This window comes from Amblyomma americanum, chromosome 3, assembly GCF_052857255.1.
Source record: "Amblyomma americanum isolate KBUSLIRL-KWMA chromosome 3, ASM5285725v1, whole genome shotgun sequence".
Lineage (NCBI taxonomy): Eukaryota > Metazoa > Arthropoda > Arachnida > Ixodida > Ixodidae > Amblyomma > Amblyomma americanum.
The window spans coordinates 116,882,201-116,905,646 of record NC_135499.1 but is presented as its reverse complement, the minus strand read 5'-3'; the positions used below and the strand labels follow the sequence as shown (position 1 = coordinate 116,905,646).

General features: G+C 43.6%; 1 protein-coding gene across 2 annotated transcripts; it reads left to right on the top strand.

Annotated features, from left to right (window-relative positions):
• Positions 1–2,302: 2,302 nt before the first annotated feature.
• LOC144123252 (uncharacterized) lies at positions 2,303–22,426 on the top strand. 2 transcript variants are annotated; one of them, XM_077656112.1, is made up of 7 exons: positions 2,303–2,390; positions 8,330–8,483; positions 11,765–11,931; positions 15,137–15,219; positions 19,465–19,548; positions 21,431–21,566; positions 21,653–22,426. In XM_077656112.1, the coding sequence occupies exons 2-7, from the start codon at positions 8,361–8,363 to the stop codon at positions 21,690–21,692; spliced, it is 633 nt and encodes a 210-aa protein (XP_077512238.1). In that variant the 5' UTR covers positions 2,303–2,390; positions 8,330–8,360; the 3' UTR covers positions 21,693–22,426. The 2 variants fall into 2 exon arrangements, with proteins under 2 accessions (XP_077512238.1, XP_077512239.1); XM_077656113.1 differs by lacking the exon at positions 21,653–22,426 and having other exon boundaries at positions 21,431–21,584.
• The last annotated feature ends 1,020 nt before the right edge of the window (positions 22,427–23,446 follow it).

Sequence of the window (23,446 nt, the reverse complement as noted above, 5' to 3'; positions counted from 1 at the left end):
GTTTCTGATGTCTTCGCCGGAGCCGGCAGGATGCTGCTGCACGGAATTATTCTGTTAGCAGTGAATATTAATAATAATTGGTTTTGGGGGAAAGGAAATGGCGCAGTACCTATCTCATATATCGTTGGACACCTGAACCGCGCCGTAAGGGAAGGAATAAGGGAGGTAGTGAAAGAAGAAAGGAAGAAAGAGGTGCCGTAGTGGAGGGCTCCGGAATAATTTCGACCACCTGGGGATCTTTAACGTGCACTGACATCGCACAGCACACGGGCGCCTTAGCATTTTTCCTCCATAAAGACGCAGCCGCCGCGGTCGGGTTCGAACCCGGGAACTCCGGATCAGTAGTCGAGCGTCCTAACCACTGAGCCACCGCGGCGGGTCTGTTAGCAGTGCCGTTCCTGAATCTGTTGCTCTTGCTCGTCCATGGCGATGCGTTATTGTCCGTTGTCCGGGTCACCAAATGTGGGATGCCGCTTCTGCTGAAGGATGAATCCCAGCATAAAAACATAACAACTGTTTATTCGATTAGCGATGGCAGCGGACGAGCATACCAACGCTACGCACGTCTCGGTAGCAGAAGGAAGAAAGGAGCTCTTCGCAGCCGGGCAGCCTGTTTTTGTAGCCACCGTAGGTGTCGCATGCCTCGGGTGATGCAGCCACAACCGTCGGTGACGCAGAGGTGGCGCTGTGTATTATCGGTAACGCAGTCCAGCATGTGGCCGTGTTACGCTGGGCCGGATGATAACAAGGTGGAGGCTGCGCGAAAATATGCGCACAATGTGTCGCCACAAGAGTCTCAAGCAGGAATCACGCAATACGCGACTTAGGATCTGTTTTGTATATATGCAGATTGAGTTGCTCTGAATGAGAATTCTCCCTGTACTATTGTGAGTAATCTTTTGAGTAACAACACTAATTATGCTCCATTAGACCAGCTCAAGGTTTTAACGAGAGAGCATTAAGGGTTGCAGTTGTTGCCTCAGAAGCGTTATGTGTACCTTAGAGCTGAAATCCCTGCGTCGTCGTCGTCGTCAGCGGTGTGAGCGAGAAACCGCCAGAGAAATCTTCAAACGTGGCGCATTCACGTCGTCACAACCTGTTGACTGCAGGTGACAACTTGCCACCGTATTTTGTGCAAATCACACTCCTTGGCAGCTAAATAAATATACGGTCGTGCGAGGTTGCTCGAGGAAAGCAACATGGGTGTCACAAGCCCTACCGGTGGCTGCATTTTAAACATCCATCTGTCGGGTAAGTTGCTCATCGCTTGACCGCTGCACAAAGACGTCAGGAAAGGGATGAGCTATCCAGGTGATCTGTGAGTGTAGGAAATGACCAATTAATTAGATATTCTTCTGATATGGTATGACGGTACAGCGTCATACCGTTACTACGGAGCTTATGTCTCCGCTCTAGTTTTTAAGCTGTGTGCTGAATGTTGCAAGCAGCCCGTTTCCTTCTGAGACTTTCAGATGAGCGCAAAATGAGGAAAGTGCAAGGCAGTGTTTACATGGCGGAATTATACGCTTGAAATCACTGCGGCCTTCTAGTGAACTAATTTGTGACTGAGCGACTTTCTGAGGACTTTCTCTGTGGTCTAAAAAATCGGCAACGTTGTAAGGCTGATAACAAGAAACAGTTTGACGAACGGAGACAGCAGACAACTAAGAAACGTCTCTCCATACATGCTTGTTTATTAAGAATCACTAGAAATTTATTGCTGGGAAAATATGCCCCCAAATGCCAGCTTAGCAGTGCACTGCCACTAGTTTTTCCAGCTAACACTCAGCAGAGATCAATGCCTTCCGTCGAGCAAGCTATCAGACCTTAAGAAGACTTTGCATCCGGTGATATGTGTAATGACGAATGGGAGGAGGAAGAAAAAAAAATTTTGGGGAATGGAAACACGCAGTAACTGTCTCACTTCTTATGGACCCCTCAACCACGCCGTGAGTAAAGGCAGAAAGTTAGGACTGGACAAGAAAGCAAGAAAGCGATGCCGAAGTGGAGGCTTGCTGAGTTATTTCAACTGTCCGGGGATCTTTATCGCACAACGACATCGCAGGTCGACATCGCGCCAAAAACAAGGCCTTTTGCATTTTGCCGCAATTGAAACACGGCCGCAGCTGCCGGCAGAACGAGAGGGAGAACAAGGAACTGGTTGCTGATGGCTGGCAGCAGGCTTGCAAGGCACTTTCACAACGCACTTAGGCGTGTACCACAGCTGCGACCTTGGAAACTGGCTCAAGAAAGGCGGCGAAAGTGAGAGGAAAAATAATTGCATCGCGGTGGTTTCCCACTAAACACCTCTGAGGCGGAGACCAGCACAAAAGTGGTCGCACTGCGCGGCCTTTCGAAATTGTCTGCGCTATCGAAGTTAGCACCCACCGGTGAGTATGCGCTAATCCTATTCTCAGCTTTTACGTAGTAAAAAGCACTGGTCTATTCAGTACTGCGTGTAAATTGTCCAATTGCCGGAATGCATGCGTGGTGCTCAATGTTTTCGTCTAATGCATACAGAAGGAACAACAAAAGAAAGGTTGATACTGGAGAACACGTCATTCGCTGATTTCATTACTTAACTGGTAAGCACCCAAAAAGGACGTAGCGTAAATGAGATGTATGCTTACAATCATTGCCTGTTATCGCTGTCTCGGCGTAGGGATGTTTTATTTCACTTATCTTCCAATTATGTCACGTGTTCCAGGTGTGATTGGTCTGGTGGTTACAAAGAAAGAGGTCGTTAGCTTGGCACAAGCTTATTTATAGATATTCTATGCAAATTATAAGCCAACAAGACTCACAAAATGTATTACAATTTATTATTTATTACACAAGAGCAGGTGTGAGGAAGGCTAGGAACATGTGCCAGGACGCAGTAAAGAATTCGTTGAAAGCCACACTATGCATTCCAAAAGCAAAAAGAGCTGTGGCGCTAGAAGGCAGTCTCCGTTTTCTGATGTGGTGAGTATAATGTGCATTTATAAGCGGATAAAATTTGCCTCTCCTGGGAGTTGTTTCATGGAACTCTTATATTTATATAATTTCAAAAACAAAAAACAGAAGCGTCATAACTTTTCAAACCCCGAAAAGGACTACCACATTTTCTTGGCTAAAGAAAATTTGGATTGTTATACTAGTGTTAAAGAGACAAAAATTTAAAAATTTAAGATTTTTAAAAGTTCAATTTTTCAAAATCAATCTCAAATTTTCGGCGCATGCAGACGCCCTCTCACGCAGAGGAGATTTTTGCAATGTTTCTCTCCCCTATCATAGCTTCAGCTCAGATAGAACGTAAATGAAAAGTAAAAGTGCAATACAGCTCACCACTACTTCGGACCGCATTCGTTTAAACCTCTCTTATGAACTCAGAACTAAGCATCATGTCATGGCTGAACCCCCAGTTATTTCTGAACTGTAGTACCAAATAAAGGGCATTTATTGTCGTTCTGTTTTAATTGCAGATTATTTTTCTTAAGTGCCACTGGATTTCGGCTCGTCTCATCTCAAACCTTTAACGCATCGAGGAAAAAAACAGAAAACCTTTGTTTTTCCGAAGTTCTGGAATTTTTCTGAGCCCTCTCATGTCTAAGTACTGTAGTGTAAATTTATTACAGACAGATAAATAAAAGTGATAGACGTAGGAAATTAACTATAAATACTGAATGGACTTATAATGATATTTTATTACCCTTCTTAATGCGGTGATTTGATCAGTAAGTTTCATCGGTCGAACAGTGCATTAGTAAAGGTAATGAATCTATGGCGCCATGCAGAACACCACCGGGCTATCATCACTGTGACTTGTAACCCTCTGGCGTTTCGCGTTATTTTGTATCGATGGCGCATCAGAGGAATTTAAACTCGACGTCAGCTGGAAGCACATGCATGGATCTTCACTTGCGCAGGGAGCGCAGTTGAAAACCGGCTACGCCTCTATGTATGTCTTTATCTGACCACAAAGCAAACATCAGCACATTATCAAGATATAAGAAACGATAACTGCACAGAGCCAACGAGCACAATGGGCAGAATGGAAACCAAACAGATTAATACGTGCTCTCGTCATTCAATACTAAACTATTATCTCACCCTCACAATAACCATCACCGAACTCGCCAACAATTTCATCGATGATTTCGCGATTCAGCTAGTGATCATCACTCTCCGTTCCTTTCGGGGTCAGCGCACGTTATTTTTTTATTATCATTAATAATTTTGTGGTGGCAGTCGCCTGTTTCGAAACCAACGATGCCCTAACAAATGACACGGTAGTATCGGCAACGTAGTGTTTCTCTTACGTTGGAGCAGTTGATATATGTTTGAAACTGTCTAACAAATTGCATTTCGTTATGACTGGTTCACTTGCTACAGCTGCTCTTGTATTCTTGTTTAGGTGCAGCTTTGAGCGCCGCGCAAGAACTAATTTTTCGTCGAACACAAGGATTACAAATAACCACGCAGGCTTACCATGTATTTGAATGGCATCGATCTTTGTGATGTCAGTTGTAAATCTTTTCGTGTTTGAACGTCCATATAATTTATTTGCAGTCTTCTGCCCGCCCTGCTGCGCACTGGAGCAGGTCGCGGTGTTTATCGTCGATGCAAGTGCTCTTATTCATACAGTCAAGCCACAGATATAACGACCGCACGTAAAACGAACCCTCTGCTATTAAAACGAGGGCACCGCTGCTGTCAAAATATGCAGTAGGGAAATGGCAAGGTATCTCAGTTACGTAAACAACTTTGGCAGCAACACTTGGTTATAGCGAGCGAGAAGATGCCGCAAATCCCCTCCCCCCCTTCAAAAAAAAAAAACGCGCTTTCAGCAAGCGCGGAGGCCGAAGAGTGTCTCTGATCTCCCATGACACCATATAGGAAAGGACAAAAAAGCAATAAAACTGCAATAAAGCTTTCAAACTGTAGGTAACCGCCCGCCAAGCGCGCCGATAGCCTATAAAGTTAATGATTCCGCTCAGACCTTGTCGACTGGGCTAGGCGCTGAACGTAACTAAAGCGCGGTGCGCGCTTTAGTTAGAGGTGTACGGTATAGTGACGCTATAGTGACGCTGTAGGGACGCTGTAGCGTCGAAAGGAAAGCTACTGCGAACGATTGTGAATCAGCCAACGGGAGTGATTTAGGAAGTTTGAATGCCCTGCTGGCTCCGCTGGTCAAGGGGTATGCGCCTCCTGCCGACTATGTTGTCCACATCTTTTTTTTTTTTTTGTAGCTAATGCGTGCAGACAGCGCAGACCGTTGACAGTGCAATTGATGCTGTCTGTACGAACAAACGCTGCTCAACGTTCGTCACTGCATGAGCCCACGAACGACAGATGGCGGTGTCGAAAACCCACACGATCAGTGGAGTTTGTATTTGCGCCAACACGTCGTTGATGTAGCTTCAACTGGTTAGATGTCTCCTGGGATCGCTGTGTTGGGGCGGGCGTCGACATGGCAGAGACGTACCTTAACGAAGCCGTTGTATGCGAAGTAATAGTACTCCCCGAGTGCCCAGGAATACGATTAAAAAAGCATACCTGCGACCACCTCCCGTTAACCCTTCAATCGCAATGAGTTATGTCGTGTCCCTAAAGTCGATTGTTGAAGTTGATTTAAATCATTTACAGGAAAGATGGTGGCTATAGGAAGAAGCTGCGCGAGTAACCAGGTTGACAAGGGCTTAGCTCCAAAAGTTGCCAGTCATCAGAAGGAGTAGATTACATTAAAATGGGTTATATACAAGACAAGAAATTAAAGAAACAAATAAAAAATCAGAAAAGGTCTCGGCACGAAAGCATGATCGCGCTCTGGAGCTTCGAGATCACCGCGATTGGCTCGGATTGCTTCAATGAAATACACGCAGGTAACTCACGTTTATAAGAAATAAACGCCGCTTTTGTCGGACTTAGTATTTTTCCTCGTGAAATGGGAAGTTCCTTTACAACTAACTTCGGATACAGCGAACGTCATCAGCGTAACCGTCACGTTCATTACAAGTGGGCCCGACTGTATAACAGTGTGCTAGACTTTCCGATGATAAAGGAAAGCAGCCGGTCACAGTCGTTCATCCTCGTGTCCAGAAGCACGAACGCGAAAGCCTGCGGTGCCATCCACCAGCGCAGGTGTCACCTTTCAGGGCATTCGTTTCTTGACGGATCCATGCGGTAAAACTGTGCCGTTTAGTCGGCAGTGTCTTGCTTTCCTATTGAATTTTAGGTTTTCATATTCTTTACGAGGGCGGGTGTCACATGAGTTCGGAGGCGCTCATCAAACTTAACAGAGCAAAAGATCCTCGGTCCGTGGCCACAGCAGTCGACTGCCCTCAAGGCATACAAGGCACTCTTTGCCTACTTGAGAGCGACTAGATTGAGTTACAAATTGTGACAGCGTTGTGCGTCTTTGTGTGTTATGCCTTTTTCCCATTCTCTCTTCCTCCTTTTAGTCCCCTAGTTCCTCTTTCCCACTGCAGGGTAGCCAACCGGAACCCCTTTCTGGTTGACATCCCTGCCTTTCCCTCCTCCTCTTTATCTATCTATATATCACCAAACTCCGCGCTAACTGGATGCGCAGATTTCTCGACTTCGCGGCCACATTTACCACCTAATCGTTCGTTCCAACCGAGTTACTTAATATGAATGCCCCAATGCATATTTTTTCGCTAGCTTAATGACAGTGCGTTCGTTATAACCGCGCCCGTTAAACGTATACGCTCAACATTACTTTGGGATGTACACTTTCAAACGCTACAGGCCGAACACAATGGCTTGCATAACGCGTTAGGCTTGCTTTTTTCTAGGGGCGTGCAGCCGCGAATCAGTTTCAGTAAGTAATGCAGGGTTTTCACCGCGAGCTGCTCGTCAGGTAAACCATAACATACAGAAAACAAATAGCAGTTCCTGCTCTTTCTGTAGACCTTTGCGGCGTACTACGTGCCGCCTTTTTTGACGGTGGTGACAACGTTCTTCTCACTGCCCAATGAAAAGTTCAGGATTCAACCACCGAACATGTGCGTCATTCACACGCTCAACGTGCTCTAGCATCGGCGCTACATACAGCGCGTGCTGATAGCAAATGACCCACCAGATGGCGACTTTCCGGTTCGGATATCTTTAGTCACCGTTCTGGAAATGACTTAGGCCGTGTGGATGACACTGATGGCGAGTGCATCGAAAATTGCTCCCGGAAAGCATGGTTTATGGGCGAAGAAAGGACTTAAGAGGCTGTTGAACATCCGCCTGATTAGACTGCTGCGATAGAAACAGGCACCTGCCTGTGGAATGGCGCATCGTTTAACCGCTGCCCCACTGCGCTGGTGGTACGTGGACTCTCCGCGATCTATGAATGGTATTTACAGAACGACGAATTCTGCATATATGGCCATTACACCACTAAAGCTATCGTGTCATACCCTGAAGGCGGAGCTTAAGTGTGCCCTCCATTTGAAGAATGAACAGCACTTTTTCTTCGATTCAAACACTGAGCCGCTTTCCTCAATACCCTAACTCTGCATATGAAGGCAATATGTAGTCGGAAAATAATTAGCAATATAATTGATAGTTTGACCCTGCGTGAGGAAACTGGTTCATAACGAAATCTTGTGTCACACTAAAATGAGGCCAGCTCGTCCCAGGGATGGACAAGTCCATTGCACGTATGTTCGCGAGTTTCCTGCACTCGTTGGGTAATATATGGGTGGAACTAAATACGCACACTGAAAGCTTGGAAGATAAAATATGATTTTTGACATACGTTGCAATATACCTTCTGAAAGTGTATACGTTGGACTCTACGCAACGAACTTAAAGGGCAGCTGCATCATTTTTGGGAATTCCACAGTACTGATGGATTCATATTTGTATATGGTGTAGCTGAAACAGGCAAAGTTTTGTCGCGGTAGCATTTAAAGTAGTGACGCAATCGTCGATTAAATCTCAGGTTTCTGCATCGGAGCAGTGCGCAGAAGGTCGGTGATGATGTCACCGACCTATAGAATGCATATTTGCTCTGCCTTCGCCCGAAACTCGAAACCGTTTCTGACCTGTAAGCGAAACGGCCCTGCGGATGACATCATCAAGCGCCCGCAGCCGCCTCTGCGCGCAGTTGAGAAGCCTGAACGCGCTGCGGTTTAATAGACAATTACGTCATCGTTTATAATGTTGGCCCAAAAATTGTTTGAATGTTTTGCTTGCCAGTTCTATACATTCAGTCCCTTTAACCTCATCGCATTCTAAAGCCTCCTCAATTTCCCTTTAGGGCCAGAAATGTTGTGCTTTGTGGCAACCTAAACTGTTTTGATCTCTTGCGATTGCCTCTTCTTGGATTATGCAGGTCGTGGCGTTGAAAGGAGAGAAGAGAGACCATGCTCAGTGCTCGTTTCTTCGCCACCTTCGCTGGTGCGTTTGCCATTGCAGCCCTTGCAACCGGGATATCAACACTGCCACAGAGGAAGAGTTACCTTTCTCCGTATCAAGATGCATGGAAGGTCTGTCGGGAGGGATGAGTTTCTGAGCTATTACAGAATACATTGATCTGTATTCGTCAGCATGCAAAGATTCAAGATCGTTGTATAACTTTAAGATAGAGGAACAGGCCAGAATGGGTCCGACAGCACACGCGGGATAACGGCATGCTAGTCGAAATCAAGGCGAAATTGGCATGGGCACGGCATGTAATGCGGAGGCAAGATAGCAGATGGCCGTTGAGGGTAACGGACTGGATGAGTATTCGGCAGCATGCAAAGTTACCAGTGCGTTCTTTTGACCGGGTGAACCAGAATCAGCGTTCCAAGTAGATGTAGATATAAATCTCCTGACTTCTAACCGAATGCTGTGCAGGGCGCCTTTCACAGGCAAAGCTATTGACGATTGATTGCTCAGTCAGCAAAATGATGAACACGATATTTCCATTAGAATCTATCTGCGCATCATATGGTCTCATAAACATTATACTCGCATTTCCATGAACCGCACAGAATATTTGCAACGGCGGGTTTTGCTGTGCTGTTTTCAAAAGAAATCGCGCCAAATACGATTCATTTGTCTATTTAGAAATAGTTTCTCTTCTAGAGCATCATGAAAAATAAGTTAACTACTTGTTCGTATAATTTATCTAGGCAGCATATTTCACCTTTAAACCAATTAAAGTGGAATTTTGGAATGAAAATACGCCAGTAGCACATCGGCTTATTCTCAATTTATTTAAATTTAACTTTTAAACATCTTTTAGCCTGAAACTGGCAGTCATACCAAAATAAAACAGTGTATCCTTATTGTCCAAGGCTATCACAGATTAACAACACACTGGGGCATATGTCAAAGGGTAGCCCACATTCGACAGGAGTCATGTTACATACGTGCACTACACATGGGTCCTAGCCGGTGGTATAAACTTTTCTTATTGGACTGGTTCGTCCACTTTGCAGCAAGCAAGAAAGCCCTACGAATAAGGTTCATACACTCAAAGTACTTCGGGCCGCATCGAATAACCAGCGTGAAAGCAAACGCCAGGACGCAAGACACTTCTGAATCAGCTCATCGTCAAAGCCAGAGAGCAAGTGTGACGACGACATCTAACAATTACGTTGGTAAACCGCTTTTTGCGCTGCTTACATATATTTTAAGGGCAGCATACAAGAAAAGACGAGGTGCAGACAACTCTTTATGTTGTCGAGTAAATGTCGACACAGCGCATAAACCGCTTTTGCAGCGCAATGTGAGACCTAGAAGCCCCCTTCAACCTCTGTTTAAATCTTTCTGCAGCCGCTATGAGATGACTTCACATTCTTGCCAAGCCACTCAGCGCGATTGAGATCTGCGCGGCCGGAGGCCTCGACCATCATTGGCATAGTTGACCCGTTTGTGTTTCAAGAAAAGTGGTTATGGCGCTCAGCTGCTGACCCGAAAGACGCGGGGTTCGATCCAAGCCGCGGCGGTGACGTCACATCACATCACTTCATTTCCCTTAAAGACCCCAAATGGGGTATTGCATAAGAGGTGGGAATACATGGTGCAGGCGTTGACAGCAGTCATAAATGATGATGGGCAAGTTATGGCAGCAATATGGTATGGCCACTCTTGCCACTCTTGGTATGGAAGGCCGTTTCAGTCAGTTGCCTCTCGACAAAAAAAATGAGTTGGTAAAGAATTTGGTAAGGGCACGTCTGCGGAGAACCTGAAAACGGCGAGAGATGCAATGAGATCTGCGTGGGGGGTTGCGCAGGTTCAGGGTTGTTGTCTTAGCGGTGAATAGAGAGACTTGTGAAACAAGACAGACAGAGCGACGGCAAACAGAAAGATTACATAAACCTGCTTGCAATTTTAGTGATGTTATGCTAACGCCATATGAGTACGAAGAGGGAATGAATCTGGCGGCTCTGCTTTGTACAGCTTCGAGGGTATTTGTTCAATATACTTGATGATGGTTCCAGATGGCCGATGTGTACTCCAGTTCAGTTCAGATGAGCGAAATGTACCCTTGTAGTCCCACATGTTGAGGGGCATCCTGCAGGTGACGTTTTAAGATGCCAAGTGTTTTGTTAGCCGGTGATATCAGGTTAGTCACACGCAAACGCCAGGATAAGTCATTTGAAATGGTGATACCTAAGTATTTGCATGACTGGACGAGGTCAACAGGGGAATTATAAATTGTTTACAGGAAGATAAAAACATTTCGACGGCGGTGAAATGACATATACGTACATATTTTAGGGTTTAGCTTCATCAGCCACTTCAAACACGAGTTTTGCACATAATTTAGGTGTGCCTGCAGCGATTCTTGGTCGGAAGTATCAGTGACTGGACGATAAAAAAGCAGTCATCAGCACACAAATGGATATGACAAGATAGGTGCTGGGGTAAGTCGCTCATGTAAATGAGGAATAACAAGGGACCGAGGACGGAGCCCTGCAGCACGCCTGAAGTGATTGGAAGTTGGTGGGAGGGTTGGTTATTAATGAAGACAGACTGAAAGCTATGCGTGAATAATTTTTTAATAATTGCGATCATGTTTGGATGTAGGTTCAACTGGGAAAGTTTAAGAAGCAAGCGTTGATGAGGTTCTACTTTGTCGAATTCTAGGCAAAATTCTAGAGGCCCATGTATAGTGCGATGTCAGTGCACGTTAAAGAACCCCAGGTGGGGAATAATTCCGGAGTCCTTCACTACGACGTCTCTCATAGCGTGAGTCGCTTTGGGACATTAAACCCCATATATAAAACAAAGCCTATCCTTTACTTTATATTCGGGTGGATTCTGCCCTTATCTACAGGGAAGAGTGTATATTTTTCTGCCGTTAAAATGAGATATTGATGCGAAGTTGCGAGGACGGAAACGGGCTTATTTGCGAGGCTAAAGCGGGGATCGGGGACGTTACGGAACGGTGAACGTTCAGCGGGCCCCACAGCTCAATCTCGCGCCCATCGAGTTCAACGTCTTCTCCCTGCACTACAGCGCGCTGTAACACTTGAAATGAACCCAAACACAATAGGGTCGGCGAAAGGCCGTCTCTTGGTGGTGGTGCGGAACAGATGGAGAAACTTTAATCCTGGTTGGTTGTTTAGAAAGAAGAGAGATTTTATCCGTGTCGCTAGCAATTAGTGCGAAATTGAATAGATAAGTATCTTTTATTACAAAAATCTAGAGGACAAAACTAACCGTTAGTTCTCTTGGGCGCACTCAAAGCAGGGCAGCACGTTTTAGCTGCGCTCATAATTGCCTGCTCTTGAAAGGTGTAAAAACTGCCAATGGTAATATGCTTGCCTTGCAGACGTTTCTTCAAGACTCCGTGTTCGTGCTTTACCAGAGGTCGTACGAACATGACCCCTTGGTTGGCTGGAATGGCCGATGCTTCCATGGTAGGAACTACGAATGGAACACTGAAGAAAAATATGTCGTCGCTGAAACGTATTACTGGGACGACGCAGCGAAGAAAATGTAAGTGCACCAGTCCATGTTCCTTCCACCCCTTCGCGATAGCTTTATTGAACGCCTTTCGAGAGGGAGTGCTCACTTTGCATATTGCAGTGTCTTGTAAGGCGTAAGCCTTCCAGGGCTTATGAATCGAGTTGACGCAATTTGTAGACGTAAGTTTATGGACGGAAGTTGTCCGCGCCAACTGTCAATGATAAGTTATGTGGTAAATAAAACGACAATGTAAAAGTCGATTAAGGAACAGTTCTGAAGCAACATATATGTAAGGAAATAAAAACAGCTTTGAAAATAAAAATAAGAAATTAACTAGAAATAAATAAACAATAAAAATAAAAATAAAGAAGAGAACAGAGAAACAGAAATTACAGAAAATTAAAGGATATGAAAAATGAGAGAAAAAGAGAGAGAACGAAAAGGCTTTCGCTTTCGCGCTCATAAGCAGACTTAAGTGCAATCCTGTAATACCTTTGTTGAATTTTTTCTCTCCACTCCTGTAAAAGCTCTCTTTGGGCTGACAGTATCAATGTACAAACAAACAAACGAACAAACACTGCCATGCCTCTGAAGCACTCTGAAGAAGTCAGTGCTAAAGTACTGAGGGAAGGAAACAGAGAATGAACTTCCTTTATTAGCGAAGATAAAAGCCTTCTCGTGAGAGCTTGTGATTCCAAGGGCCTAGTGTACAAAAGGCTTAACACCTGGGCTGGTTCACGAGCTAATACTACTTTGAAAACCAGCCTGAGAAAAAGCGAGCAATTAATAAAAAATAACCGAAACGGCACTGGAATTTTCACCACGTTACCGCGTGTGGCAAGCATACTTAAAGTCGTCTTACCTGAGTCGCGGCTGCAACACTTTTTTCCCGTATCGCGCTTCAATTTATTCATGGTACTGTTTGTGATGGCTTATTTATGCGCTACCATTGACTTTTTCTTTGATATCCTCTGTTTTTTCTCCTGTGAGGGCTGCTCTGTGCGTCATGTCACAAATTAGGCTTTTTTTAGTTTTTCCTCCTCTCTCTTCTCTTCTTTCTAGCATTCTTTATGCACAGTGTTTTTCCTGGACTATGGAAGGATTCTTTTCTTTTCGGCCAATTTATTCGGCTTGGACAAAAAAACTATAAATAAAACAGTTACATCTGTTCACAACAGGTAATCACAACTCAATGCGAAACGTGTATACCAGAGGTATTCTTTTTTGCACTCTAAAAGACTATTATTGCCAATTTATTCGCATCCTACCCTCACGGCCACTCAGAGTTCGGAAAAAGAGTGAATGATTTTATGAGAGGAAAGGGTAAACTTTTTATTTTTTGGCGAAGCGTGCTAGGTTCTGGAACCGAATTCTGCTCACCTTGGAATAGCCGAAAAGGTCAGTCGGTTTTTCCATCGGCAGACTTCATGCGGCAAGCAGCCGAGTCTAGCACGTTACGTAAATCGGCTGTGTTGTTAGCGTTGTACGGTACTCTGCACGAAATTATTAGGCCGCACTACTGGAGCGAGATATTACTTACGTCAGGATGTAGAATGCCTTTCTCTGGCCTGGTTTTGTATTTTTCATTACTTGGAGTAGCAGTTGCTATAAACGTCTTCATCGAAATCAGATTACAGCTGCAATAGTTCTTTGTTTCTTGCTAATCACTTCCACTTTGAAGGGAATTTGAGAATGTCGGCCCAGGGTTACTTTCATAATTATAGTTCTCTTGTGCTTCTTTTCTTTGAATATATTGGCCATGTATAAAGGAAATTAGGTTAAAGTGGAGTGACTATCATAGCGACTATACTAGGAGGCGAATAGATCACGTGCAACATTCTGAACGCGCTGTTTACCAGAGAGATTGCACCCAATATATTTGCCTCAAGATTCCGCTCCGGGAAACATTCATTACTTTGAGCACCATCGCCGTAAAGCGAACATTTCTCGTGAAGAATGCAGTATTCGATATTAAAATTTCGGAGATTTTCTTAGGCGGTAAGACGTCACCATATCCCTTCCTATGAAGAGAAAGAACAAAAATTACGTCATTTATTTACTTTGGAAGGCTCTTTTAAAGCGGCTCTGTAAGTAAGAAAAATTCCGCTCTACTTCTCATGGCATATACTTGTCTACAAATTTAAAGTTTAGGACTTTGCGAACTATTTATATGTAGACTCTACATCATTTTCTTTTTCATTGTCGCCTAACAAAACATGCAATCCCAAAGCAATTTCTTAAAACAGGGGGCAAAAATATAGTGAGAAAAGAATTGTTTTTCAGCCAATACTGCGCCCTGAGAGTATAAGACAGATGAGGACTGTATGCCGAAAAACAAAGCGCCTTTATAACTTCACCAGGCCAGCTGTTTCATAAAGTTGTTGACAACAAGGCTTGCGTGCGCAGAATAAGTTCTTTAAGCACTGTAATCTGCTTAAATTGTTCTTTGGATTACATTTAAGGCGTCCTTTCGTGTGCCATCTGGTTTTATATAAGATGTGAATTTCAGTCACTGTCACTTGATTATAGCAAGTGCACAAATGCTCGAGTAAGCACCGATTCGAACAATGTTATTTGTTTGGAGAAGCATCTTTGTGATTTTCATGAGATGGTGTAAATAAAAGAAAAAAAATGGCGTGAGGTTTAGCGTTGCCAAGCACGAAACATCATGCGAAAGCACGGCTGTTTGCACATGGACACAACCACAACGTACCTGAAAGCGCGACTGAGGGGTCCACTGCTGTACGTGTCTTCAACTTTTTCATCGTCCATGCCAATTTACCCAAACTACGCCACCACGGGTGAATTCCAGCGGCGGTTATTTATTTACTTATTTATTTATTTATTGTTTGCCCAAGGTTAGCTTCAAGTTCAAGCTTCACACAAACCGGTTAGCTCGTTAAACCTCATGAAGTGTTGCTTTCGAACTTTAAGAAAGAAGCAAGATAGAAAATCGGTAACAAAAAAATGCAAAGAATAAAACAAAGCGACTGGAAGAAATGAAACGAGTTTTAGTTTGTGATGAAGCAGCAACCAGCCCCGTAAGCCAATTAGTGACGCAATTATTATTGCTTTTTAGAGTCTAAGTTCAAAGTCGGAACGTCGCACCTCTCGCCGTTGGTAATCGCAAGTCAATAAATCGATCTCATTCGTTATGGTAAAAGCAGTGCGATGTTGTCAATGAGCGGCCTTCTACTAAGGTCAGCTGGGTGAGCGAAGATAATTTTCTTTCCAGAGTGAACAAAACCCTTTACACAACGCCTGAAGCAACCGAAGGCTACACGGTTCCAAATGCCATGACTGTCTCCCCGTACAAGGGTAAGATGTTGTCAGCCGTCAATGCGTGGCGTTCACTTGATGCAAGGTCTGGGTCTGTCTGTCGCTTTGCTTTTATGTCTTGAGCAATTATGTCAACTATTCTCCAGCGATGAAACGCAGCTGTGTGATTAAGCAGATATTCAATGACACATTCGGGTATTGTTGAGCAACGTCCACCTGCAAAAAAAAAGTTTCTGGCAATTTTGCATTGCTAAGCACGAAATATTGTTCGAAAACATTGTTTTGCAAGTGGGCGCCACCACCACGTACCTGAAAGCGCGATTGAGTTATGGACTGACCTAGGGAGCTGTGTTATGCGCTTTTCCTGTCCTGAAAATCAAGAGTCTACAGCGTTGTCATCGCCAACGAAAATGAACCCACAGAATGCAGGCGGCCTATTGCTGCAGTGCCGCGTTTCAGCCAAAACGCTGTCAACCCAAACGCAAGCAGCGCACATCTCTCTGTGACTACTGCCACGTAGTTCAAAGAACAATTGAGTTCTCCAGTGACCCAGAGAGGCAGTTATATGCGTTTCCTTTCTTTTCGTGGCTTTTGCTCACAGTTGGAAGCTGATGAAGGCGCCGAAGAGCAATGCACAGTGCGAGAGTGCGGCAGTTTAACCGAGGCGTGATAGGCTGCGGCGATGGCGCAGTTTTTCTTTTTTTTATTGCCTTTACTTCATTAAAAAAACACAAATTGGACGATTCCGGCAGACGATGCGGTTTACAAAAATCTGGCCTGAGAGTGGTCACGTGCAGAGGCCAGAAAAGTTGTTCTGTTCGTTCCACCGCGGGTTCTGTACCCAGTCGCGGCTATATTTTTTTTCTTTAGGCCTCGGAGAGGTTTCAGCCCAATATCACCTTTATAAGGATTGCTAGTGAAGTCGTGCTCTCGCACAGTATTCCGTGCTTAGAAATGCTAAATCGCTAGAAATTATTAAAATAGTTTCGTTGGAACAGAAAAAGCGAATATTAGGCAATCAATATGATCAATAATTTAAAATGTTCTAAAAGGCGTCATTTATACCCCATTGTGATGTATGGCACAACCCCGTCCTTTAAGCCCCAGAAACCCACTGCGGTTTCCATCTAAGGAATATGACGGTGCGTGAACAGAAATAAGCAGTAACCGACCTTGAAATTAATAGTATTGCAACATGAGCAAAACTGAAGCATTGAAGAAAAGGAAGTGCTCCCGAGAACATTTTAATGCTGCGCCATTTCTCGTTAAATTATGTTGCGTATTTCTTATTGGTGGTTTTTTTGTTAATTTTAATGTCTTATGCAAGTTCCCCTTACAGTATTTACATAATGTGCTTGTGATAAACCTGCATATTAGAGCGCAGTCACAGGTTTCCTTGGGCTCTGTTGTGCCTGAGATGCTAAATGAATTCAGTACAAAGCTCCTGCCTCTGCAAATTGCGCATATGTCTTGTGTAGACACGGAGTGTCAGCGCCTGTACTCTCGCCTGAAGATTTCGTGCCGCGTTATCCAATCTTTTTTACAAACAGGTCAGCATATACACTTATTAGCGCACAAAAGAAGCGCTGCAACGTCAAACATAGTCAACTGCGACGAGTAACGTGATCAGCGCGTGTTCGCAGCAAAACGGGAGCGTACTACTCGAGCTTTGATTATACTTCACTGCCGTGAGATTTTCGTGCAGCAGTCTCCTGTTTAGAGAGGCGAGGAGCTTGGCGAAAATGTCATGATCTGTCGCACGAGCACTCAGCCTCCGAACACTGCGTGGTACACTGTAATCAATTTTTCGTCCTTTCGGGAGTAATGAAGGGACCCCGAAAAAAAACGGACGGGGCAAACAGGCGAACAACGTCACTTTTAGTCCCTATCTCTTGCACGGCTCCGCTTTATGTGACACATTGATGACACATTTGCTGTTTATGAAATCGTATTCTTTTGTACTCGAAGTCCGCGAGAGTACGTGAAAAATGAAACAAATAATGAGATAAGGTTTTTCATGAACAAGTGCAACGCCTCAATCCGTGCGGGAGCCTAGACTACTGCTTCAACTAAGTCTTAGCTTCATCGGAACAACTGGTAGGCAGAGAATTTAAGACGCTCCGAACGCATCGCTTTGAGTCGTAGTGACAGAAGAGTACGTCCTTTCTGGCAACATTCCAATCACACCCTTTGCTTTATCTCCCTTCACTCGTCTCCTTTGATTGCCTCGGTGTTTTGTCCCATTTTCATCGTTAGACTTTGAAGTTTCTTTCCCGTCTTTAAGATTTTTTCCCCGGCCTTAATCAAGTGTTATCTCGGGATATCTCTGATTTTAATACTAGACCTTTCCATTCAACTTACCGGCATTAACCTCCTTTGAATTTTTACGGCCAATATTTCGCATTTCGGAGCATATGATACAAAGCCCTAGTTCAATTCTACGGTATCGCCCTTTCATTTACACCACCTCTCTCGGAACACCGACGTTCCTTGATCGTTGTAATCTCGTTATATTGACATGTCTCTTGCCTGTTTGTCTCCGTGTTGGTTTTACATTTCTGCCTATGTACAAACACGCATCTAAAAATTTTTAGATCCTATTCTTAATATTGTTACCCCTGCTTTTTATACACCGGATGATTATTTCTAACGTTTGAAGAATTTTATTTTAAAACCTGCCGGGGTTGTGTCGCGGCGATGTGTGCACGTGAATTCTACAGCAAGGTGAACATTATGCCCGCGATTAAGTTCACTAATTAGATTTTCAATAACCTAAAACGAACTAATCAACCTTTTCATTTTGATTTTAAGAGGAAAGACAAGAGTGTGAATTTAAAAGCCGTCAACATCAGAGGTGATGCCGGTTTTAAAATTTTCTAATCGGCAACGTGGTTCGAAATATCTAAAGTAAAGAATGCATACACCAAAGCTCGTCTAGTTAGCTTTCCCGCACTTCAGATTCATCAAATGGCGTCGCTGGGCGTAATACTGTCGCTGAAGCAAAGACATCTTCTACATCAGCAAACTCACGACCGGCGTCTGCACTTGGTGCGTAAGAAATGCCAGGGACGCCAAATTATAAATAAGCAATGCGGGAAAGCAAACTCCAGTAGCGTTTAAATGCGTATTTTTTACTTGCAGATTATGAAAAATTTACAACTGGGCTCACCTGGGTGCTGACGGCTTTCAATTTCACAATGCAACCCTGCTTCCTAAAACCAAAATCACAAAAGGCATTAACACATTTTGGTTAATTATTCGTCCAGTTATTGAGCTCTATTACCTGCATAACGTCGGCCTTGCTGTACAATCCACCTGTACAGACCGCACCTATGTATCTTTCTCACAGTTTCTAAAATATAAATGTGTAAAGGTTAGAAAAACACCCTCTATTATCGCAAATAAACCTGTTGCGCTCTGGAAAGAAATCGTAAGTGTGATATACTGGATAGCGCGCCCTGAATCTATTCAACGAAAGCTGTTTGATTCTCAGCGTGGGCAGCATTTTTTTCCTTCAGTTTTTGCTGTTTTTGCACGGACGGTTGCATTCCTGCATTGCTCAATTCGGCGGAATATTCGAGCCCAAAGAGATGATTCGTAGCAGACTAAGGATGAAACGCAAAAAGTACTAAAGCTTGTGGCAGCGGAGTTCGTACCTGAAAGGACGAAAAATCGCTTAGAGACTATGCACTGCTTTTTTCTGGAGAGTGAATAAGCCTATGAAAGTGAAAAGAAAGTTCACGTAAGTGGAAAGAGGATGGTCTATGTTTTACAATATGATTCATGAAAACCACTGATAAAACTGACTACCGAGGACATCGTCATCATCATCCTGAAAAAGAAAAAAAACGACTTATACGGTCTAAGCTTGAGGCCCTAAGCCAGAAGTTCTTGTTCACGTTTAATACCCTATGACGGTGCATTTTGCATTCTTTTTAACCGGTACTCTCTGATGCTCCGAAACGCAATAACTGAGAGCAGTTCAATGAAAACAGCCCTTTTAATGAAGGATTGTTGGCAAAAGGCTCAAGGGAATGAAACGGGTGCACTGAATAAATGTACTGGTTTCTCACGACAGGCGACGTTGAAAATAAGAATGCAAAGATGACAGACTACACACAAGAAAAACTAAAATTACGCGATTGTAGGAAAGCATACTGTTAACGAATATTTTTTTCTATTCCTTTTTAGTGCTAGGTATACGTCTTGAATTAAAACAAGGACCCAGGTGATGCAAATTGTCTCCTAGTGGCAATGCTTGTATATTTTTATTCTTTTTTGCAGACAAGCTAGTCTCCGTTTACTATCCCTTTGTGGTTTCTGAGTACCGCAACTGCGACATACTGCGGTCGCCAGGAAGCAACAACGGTGAGTAATTGCTTTAAGTTCTATCCAAGGAGGTGAGGTAATACCATCATCTTTATAAACAGAAAAAATTTAATTCAGCGAAGTGATCTGGTCTATGGAACGATGTGTTCGGTTCACGGGCCGCAAAACCGAATGAGTTACACATCTGTTACTTTGAGCGCATTTTCGTTGTACTAGTAGGCACCGGCGTCAGTCGCCCACCAAATGAGATATGTTCTCACTTGTTTTTCTCAAGTGTTGTGGCTTCATCACTTGACTCTAGAAATAATTTGCTATTTATGTTAGGGTGGCAACCACTCAGATGATTACAGAGTGTATGTATAGCACTTCTCACCATCGCCAACGATGAGTACTAATACTTTTCGGATGGTGGTCTGTACATTGTGCATTATTTGCGTGGCCATCTTAGTGCTGTAAAAGTTTTAGCAACAGCTGGCAAGGATTCCTAAACTAGGTGGTATATTTTACCTCCACGTCTTCGCTTCTCGGTGTCTGCACATTTCTGTTCGTTCCTTCATTTCTTTCTGTCTCAGAAAACTTCCCAAACCGCCATTTTTGTCATTGTCACTTATAATCAAGCGATAGCTTTAAGGGCGCCGTCATGCAGGAAATCCAGCATCGTCGGCGTTGACCGTGCGCTGGCCGTGAAAGAAAAAGCTCTCGTTTTAAAATATTTGATTGCTCGACTGGCGTAGCAGATTGGGCCGACTGACGGGTGTAGTGGCGGCGGCATGCGGCGGCCACCAAAAGGAAGACGCACCACGGAACGCCGCTGCGCAAAAGCAATTTGGGGACCATCTCAGGTGCCAACGCCCTGCACGGCGACAGAGAGCCGCTGCTCGGCGCCGGCTGTGTTTGCGCCAAGCGCGCGCAATGAAATTGATTCAGTTAATCACTTTTCTCCGCTGGCAGTATCACCGTCCGTCGCGGCCTGGGTTCGCCACGCATTGGTTGTGCCCGCGTGCACTCTTATGAGTAATATGTGTTAATTTTGTAGGTCTCAATTTTACTCCTGCTCTTAATTATGCTTACTTCACGCAATCGTAATGCCGTCTACATCTACAGAGCTCTCGCGTCATACGCTTGAGGCAGAACTTGGGTGTCCTTCAGTATTTTTGATAGGATGTAAGCACAAACCCCAGCCTTAATGACACAGTATGTATGTTAAATAAACATTGCTTGATTCGTATGCTGACCGGCTGCGGCCATTTCGAGTGTTTTAGCATGAGGAGAGACGTTTTGAGTATTTAAATATAATTTCAAGCTGACAGCTAACAATAGCTACAGGCTTTGAAACACGCTGGAAGAATAAGGAAGCAGTTAAGCATGGATGGAAACTGAATATTCCAGATAGAAAGAAAGCTTTGTGGCAGAAACCAGATATGTTCAAAAACGAGAATGTGTCATCAAAAATATGCATGAAAAGTTAACGAGACAGCGACGTTCTTTGCGAAATGACAACACCGAAGCAAATCGGGCAATTTAATAAGCGCATACAATAGAGTGTTACAACCTCTGTTGAAAAAATAATGCAAGCGATGCACTGAATTGGTGACCTGTTCGTGAAATGCGAAGCATATAGCATGCATGTGTTCTCACATCTGGAGAAACAGCATGCAACGTGATGGAGCGTGTTTCTGGTTGTAAGGTGGTGGAAGGAAAAAGGCCGCCTCTATTAACCATATATCGCATGCAGAGAAAGCGTACTTTGGCCGAAGATCATAAACGTTGGTTGGGCGGATACGACACTGTCGTATTGGTCGAACTGAGAAAATGAAGATGAGGATGCTGAAAATGAAGTAACAGCATATTCTCGCTAATCATTCTTTAAACCTATACATTGAAGCAACTGCTATTAAACTTTTCCACGGTTCTCACGCAGGCTGCCAGATGTGGGTCACCTTGGATGGCCTGCACAACATCAGCAGCGCATGCTTCTTCATTTACGACCTGTTATGCGGCCCCAACAAATTCCAAAAATACAACGAGGAGTTCTGCAGGGATAAAATTCAAATAAAGTAAGATTCAAAATGGCACTGGCTACTGCGGTTATGCTTATATTTTTGTTAAAACCATAAATCAATGGCTTCTCGATTCCCTGCAGCTCATCGAGAGCCAGGTATCGTCTACGCCCGAAATTGTAGCAGAAATCTGGTGTGCGCTGCCAAGTGCAAGCTTTCTGACTTGCGGTCCGAGGTCGTGCCGTGTCTCAAGGTTGAAGTACTGCGCCAACAACGGACGACTTCTTTTAACCAGCTCCTGAGCAAGTGCATCACAGCTCGTACGGGGCGACAGTACCACCGCTAAAACCGTGTCGTCGGGAGAGTTGCCCAAGGCTAGCCCGTTCCGAACAAACCGTGTAGCTTTTATTTTTTACGATTTATTCTGAAACAGTATTTGGTTCAACAATCGCGAAATTTTCAGAGGTTGTCAATGGGGGTATGCAACAAGTGTGAATTATTATCTCATGCAATAAATAGGCGAGTAACATCAGCGTACAGAACGAATTTGGCACGCTTGTCTGTACTGACAACGTCATTCACATGCACGTTAAAGATAAACGACTCTGGAAAGCTGCCTTGAGGAACGCCGGATGGTATAACTTTAAATTATAAATGTTTCCCGTGATTATTGCACGTCCAAGAGTATGGGGCGCAGAGGGAGATCTAAAATGTATGTAATGGAGACGGTACGAAAGACAACAAATATAAAAGCCACCGACGACCTTATCTAGCACAGTAGTTGCCTAGTGTTGCTGTTTCGACGAAGGACACCAGTCCAATCTAGCAGTATCATTTCGCGTGGCCCCATACCAGTTTTCTGTATATCATTTTTATTCCACTAAAATTCTGCATTCTTTCGGACAGCAGATTTTGTTAATGGCATCTCGGGGGAGGGGGATGGCGGGGGGGGGCGTTCGCTCTCCCGCCCCGGAGGCCACGAGAGTTGGCTTTGTACTCACCCGAACGCCATGTTCACTTACAAAGCGATCAATGAACTGTTGTGCACTGCCGCAGTTTGTGTTCATCGTAATTAATACTGTAGAATTTAGTGATATATATATATATATATATATATATATATATATATATATATATATATATATATATATATATACATACATACATACATACATACATACATACATACATACATACGTACGTACGTACGTACGTACGTACGTACGTACGTACGTACGTACATACATACATACATACATACATACATACATACATACATACATACATACATACATACATACATACATACATACATACATACATACATACATACATACATACATACATACATACATACATACATACATACATACATACATACATACATACATACATACATACATACAGTTGCGGGTTGCGGGTTCGGTCCCGGCCGCGACGGTCGAATTTCGATGGAGGCGAAATTCTAGAGGCCCCTGTACTGTGCGATGTCAGTGCACGTTAAATTTCCGGTCGAAATTTCCGGAGCCCTTCACTACGGCGTCTCTCATAGCGTGAGTCGCTTTGGGACATTAAACCCCCATAAACCAAACGAAACAATATATATATATATATATATATATATATATATATATATATATATATATATATATATATATATATATATATATATATATATATATATATATATATATATATATATATATATATATATATATATATATATATATATATATATATATATATATATATATATATATATAACCGTGTAAAGTTGGTGTGCTGCGGTTAGGTGCTCTTTCGCTCACTACTAGGACGAAATGAAAAAAATATTATTAAACGAATAAAATGTGTGCAGTTTTTTCGGCATGAATGCATGCGTTTTGCCGTCAGCTTTACTGAATGGCTAGGCTGGAAAGTTGTGCTGCTGAAAATTT

Coding starts and splice junctions, on each gene's coding strand:
- LOC144123252 (XM_077656112.1), top strand. CDS start 8,361: ATGCTCAGTGCTCGTTTCTTCGCCACCTTCGCTGGTGCGTTTGCCATT. Junction 11,932..15,136: donor GACGACGCAGCGAAGAAAAT/GTAAGTGCACCA, acceptor TTTTCTTTCCAG/AGTGAACAAAACCCTTTACA. Junction 15,220..19,464: donor GACTGTCTCCCCGTACAAGG/GTAAGATGTTGT, acceptor TCTTTTTTGCAG/ACAAGCTAGTCTCCGTTTAC.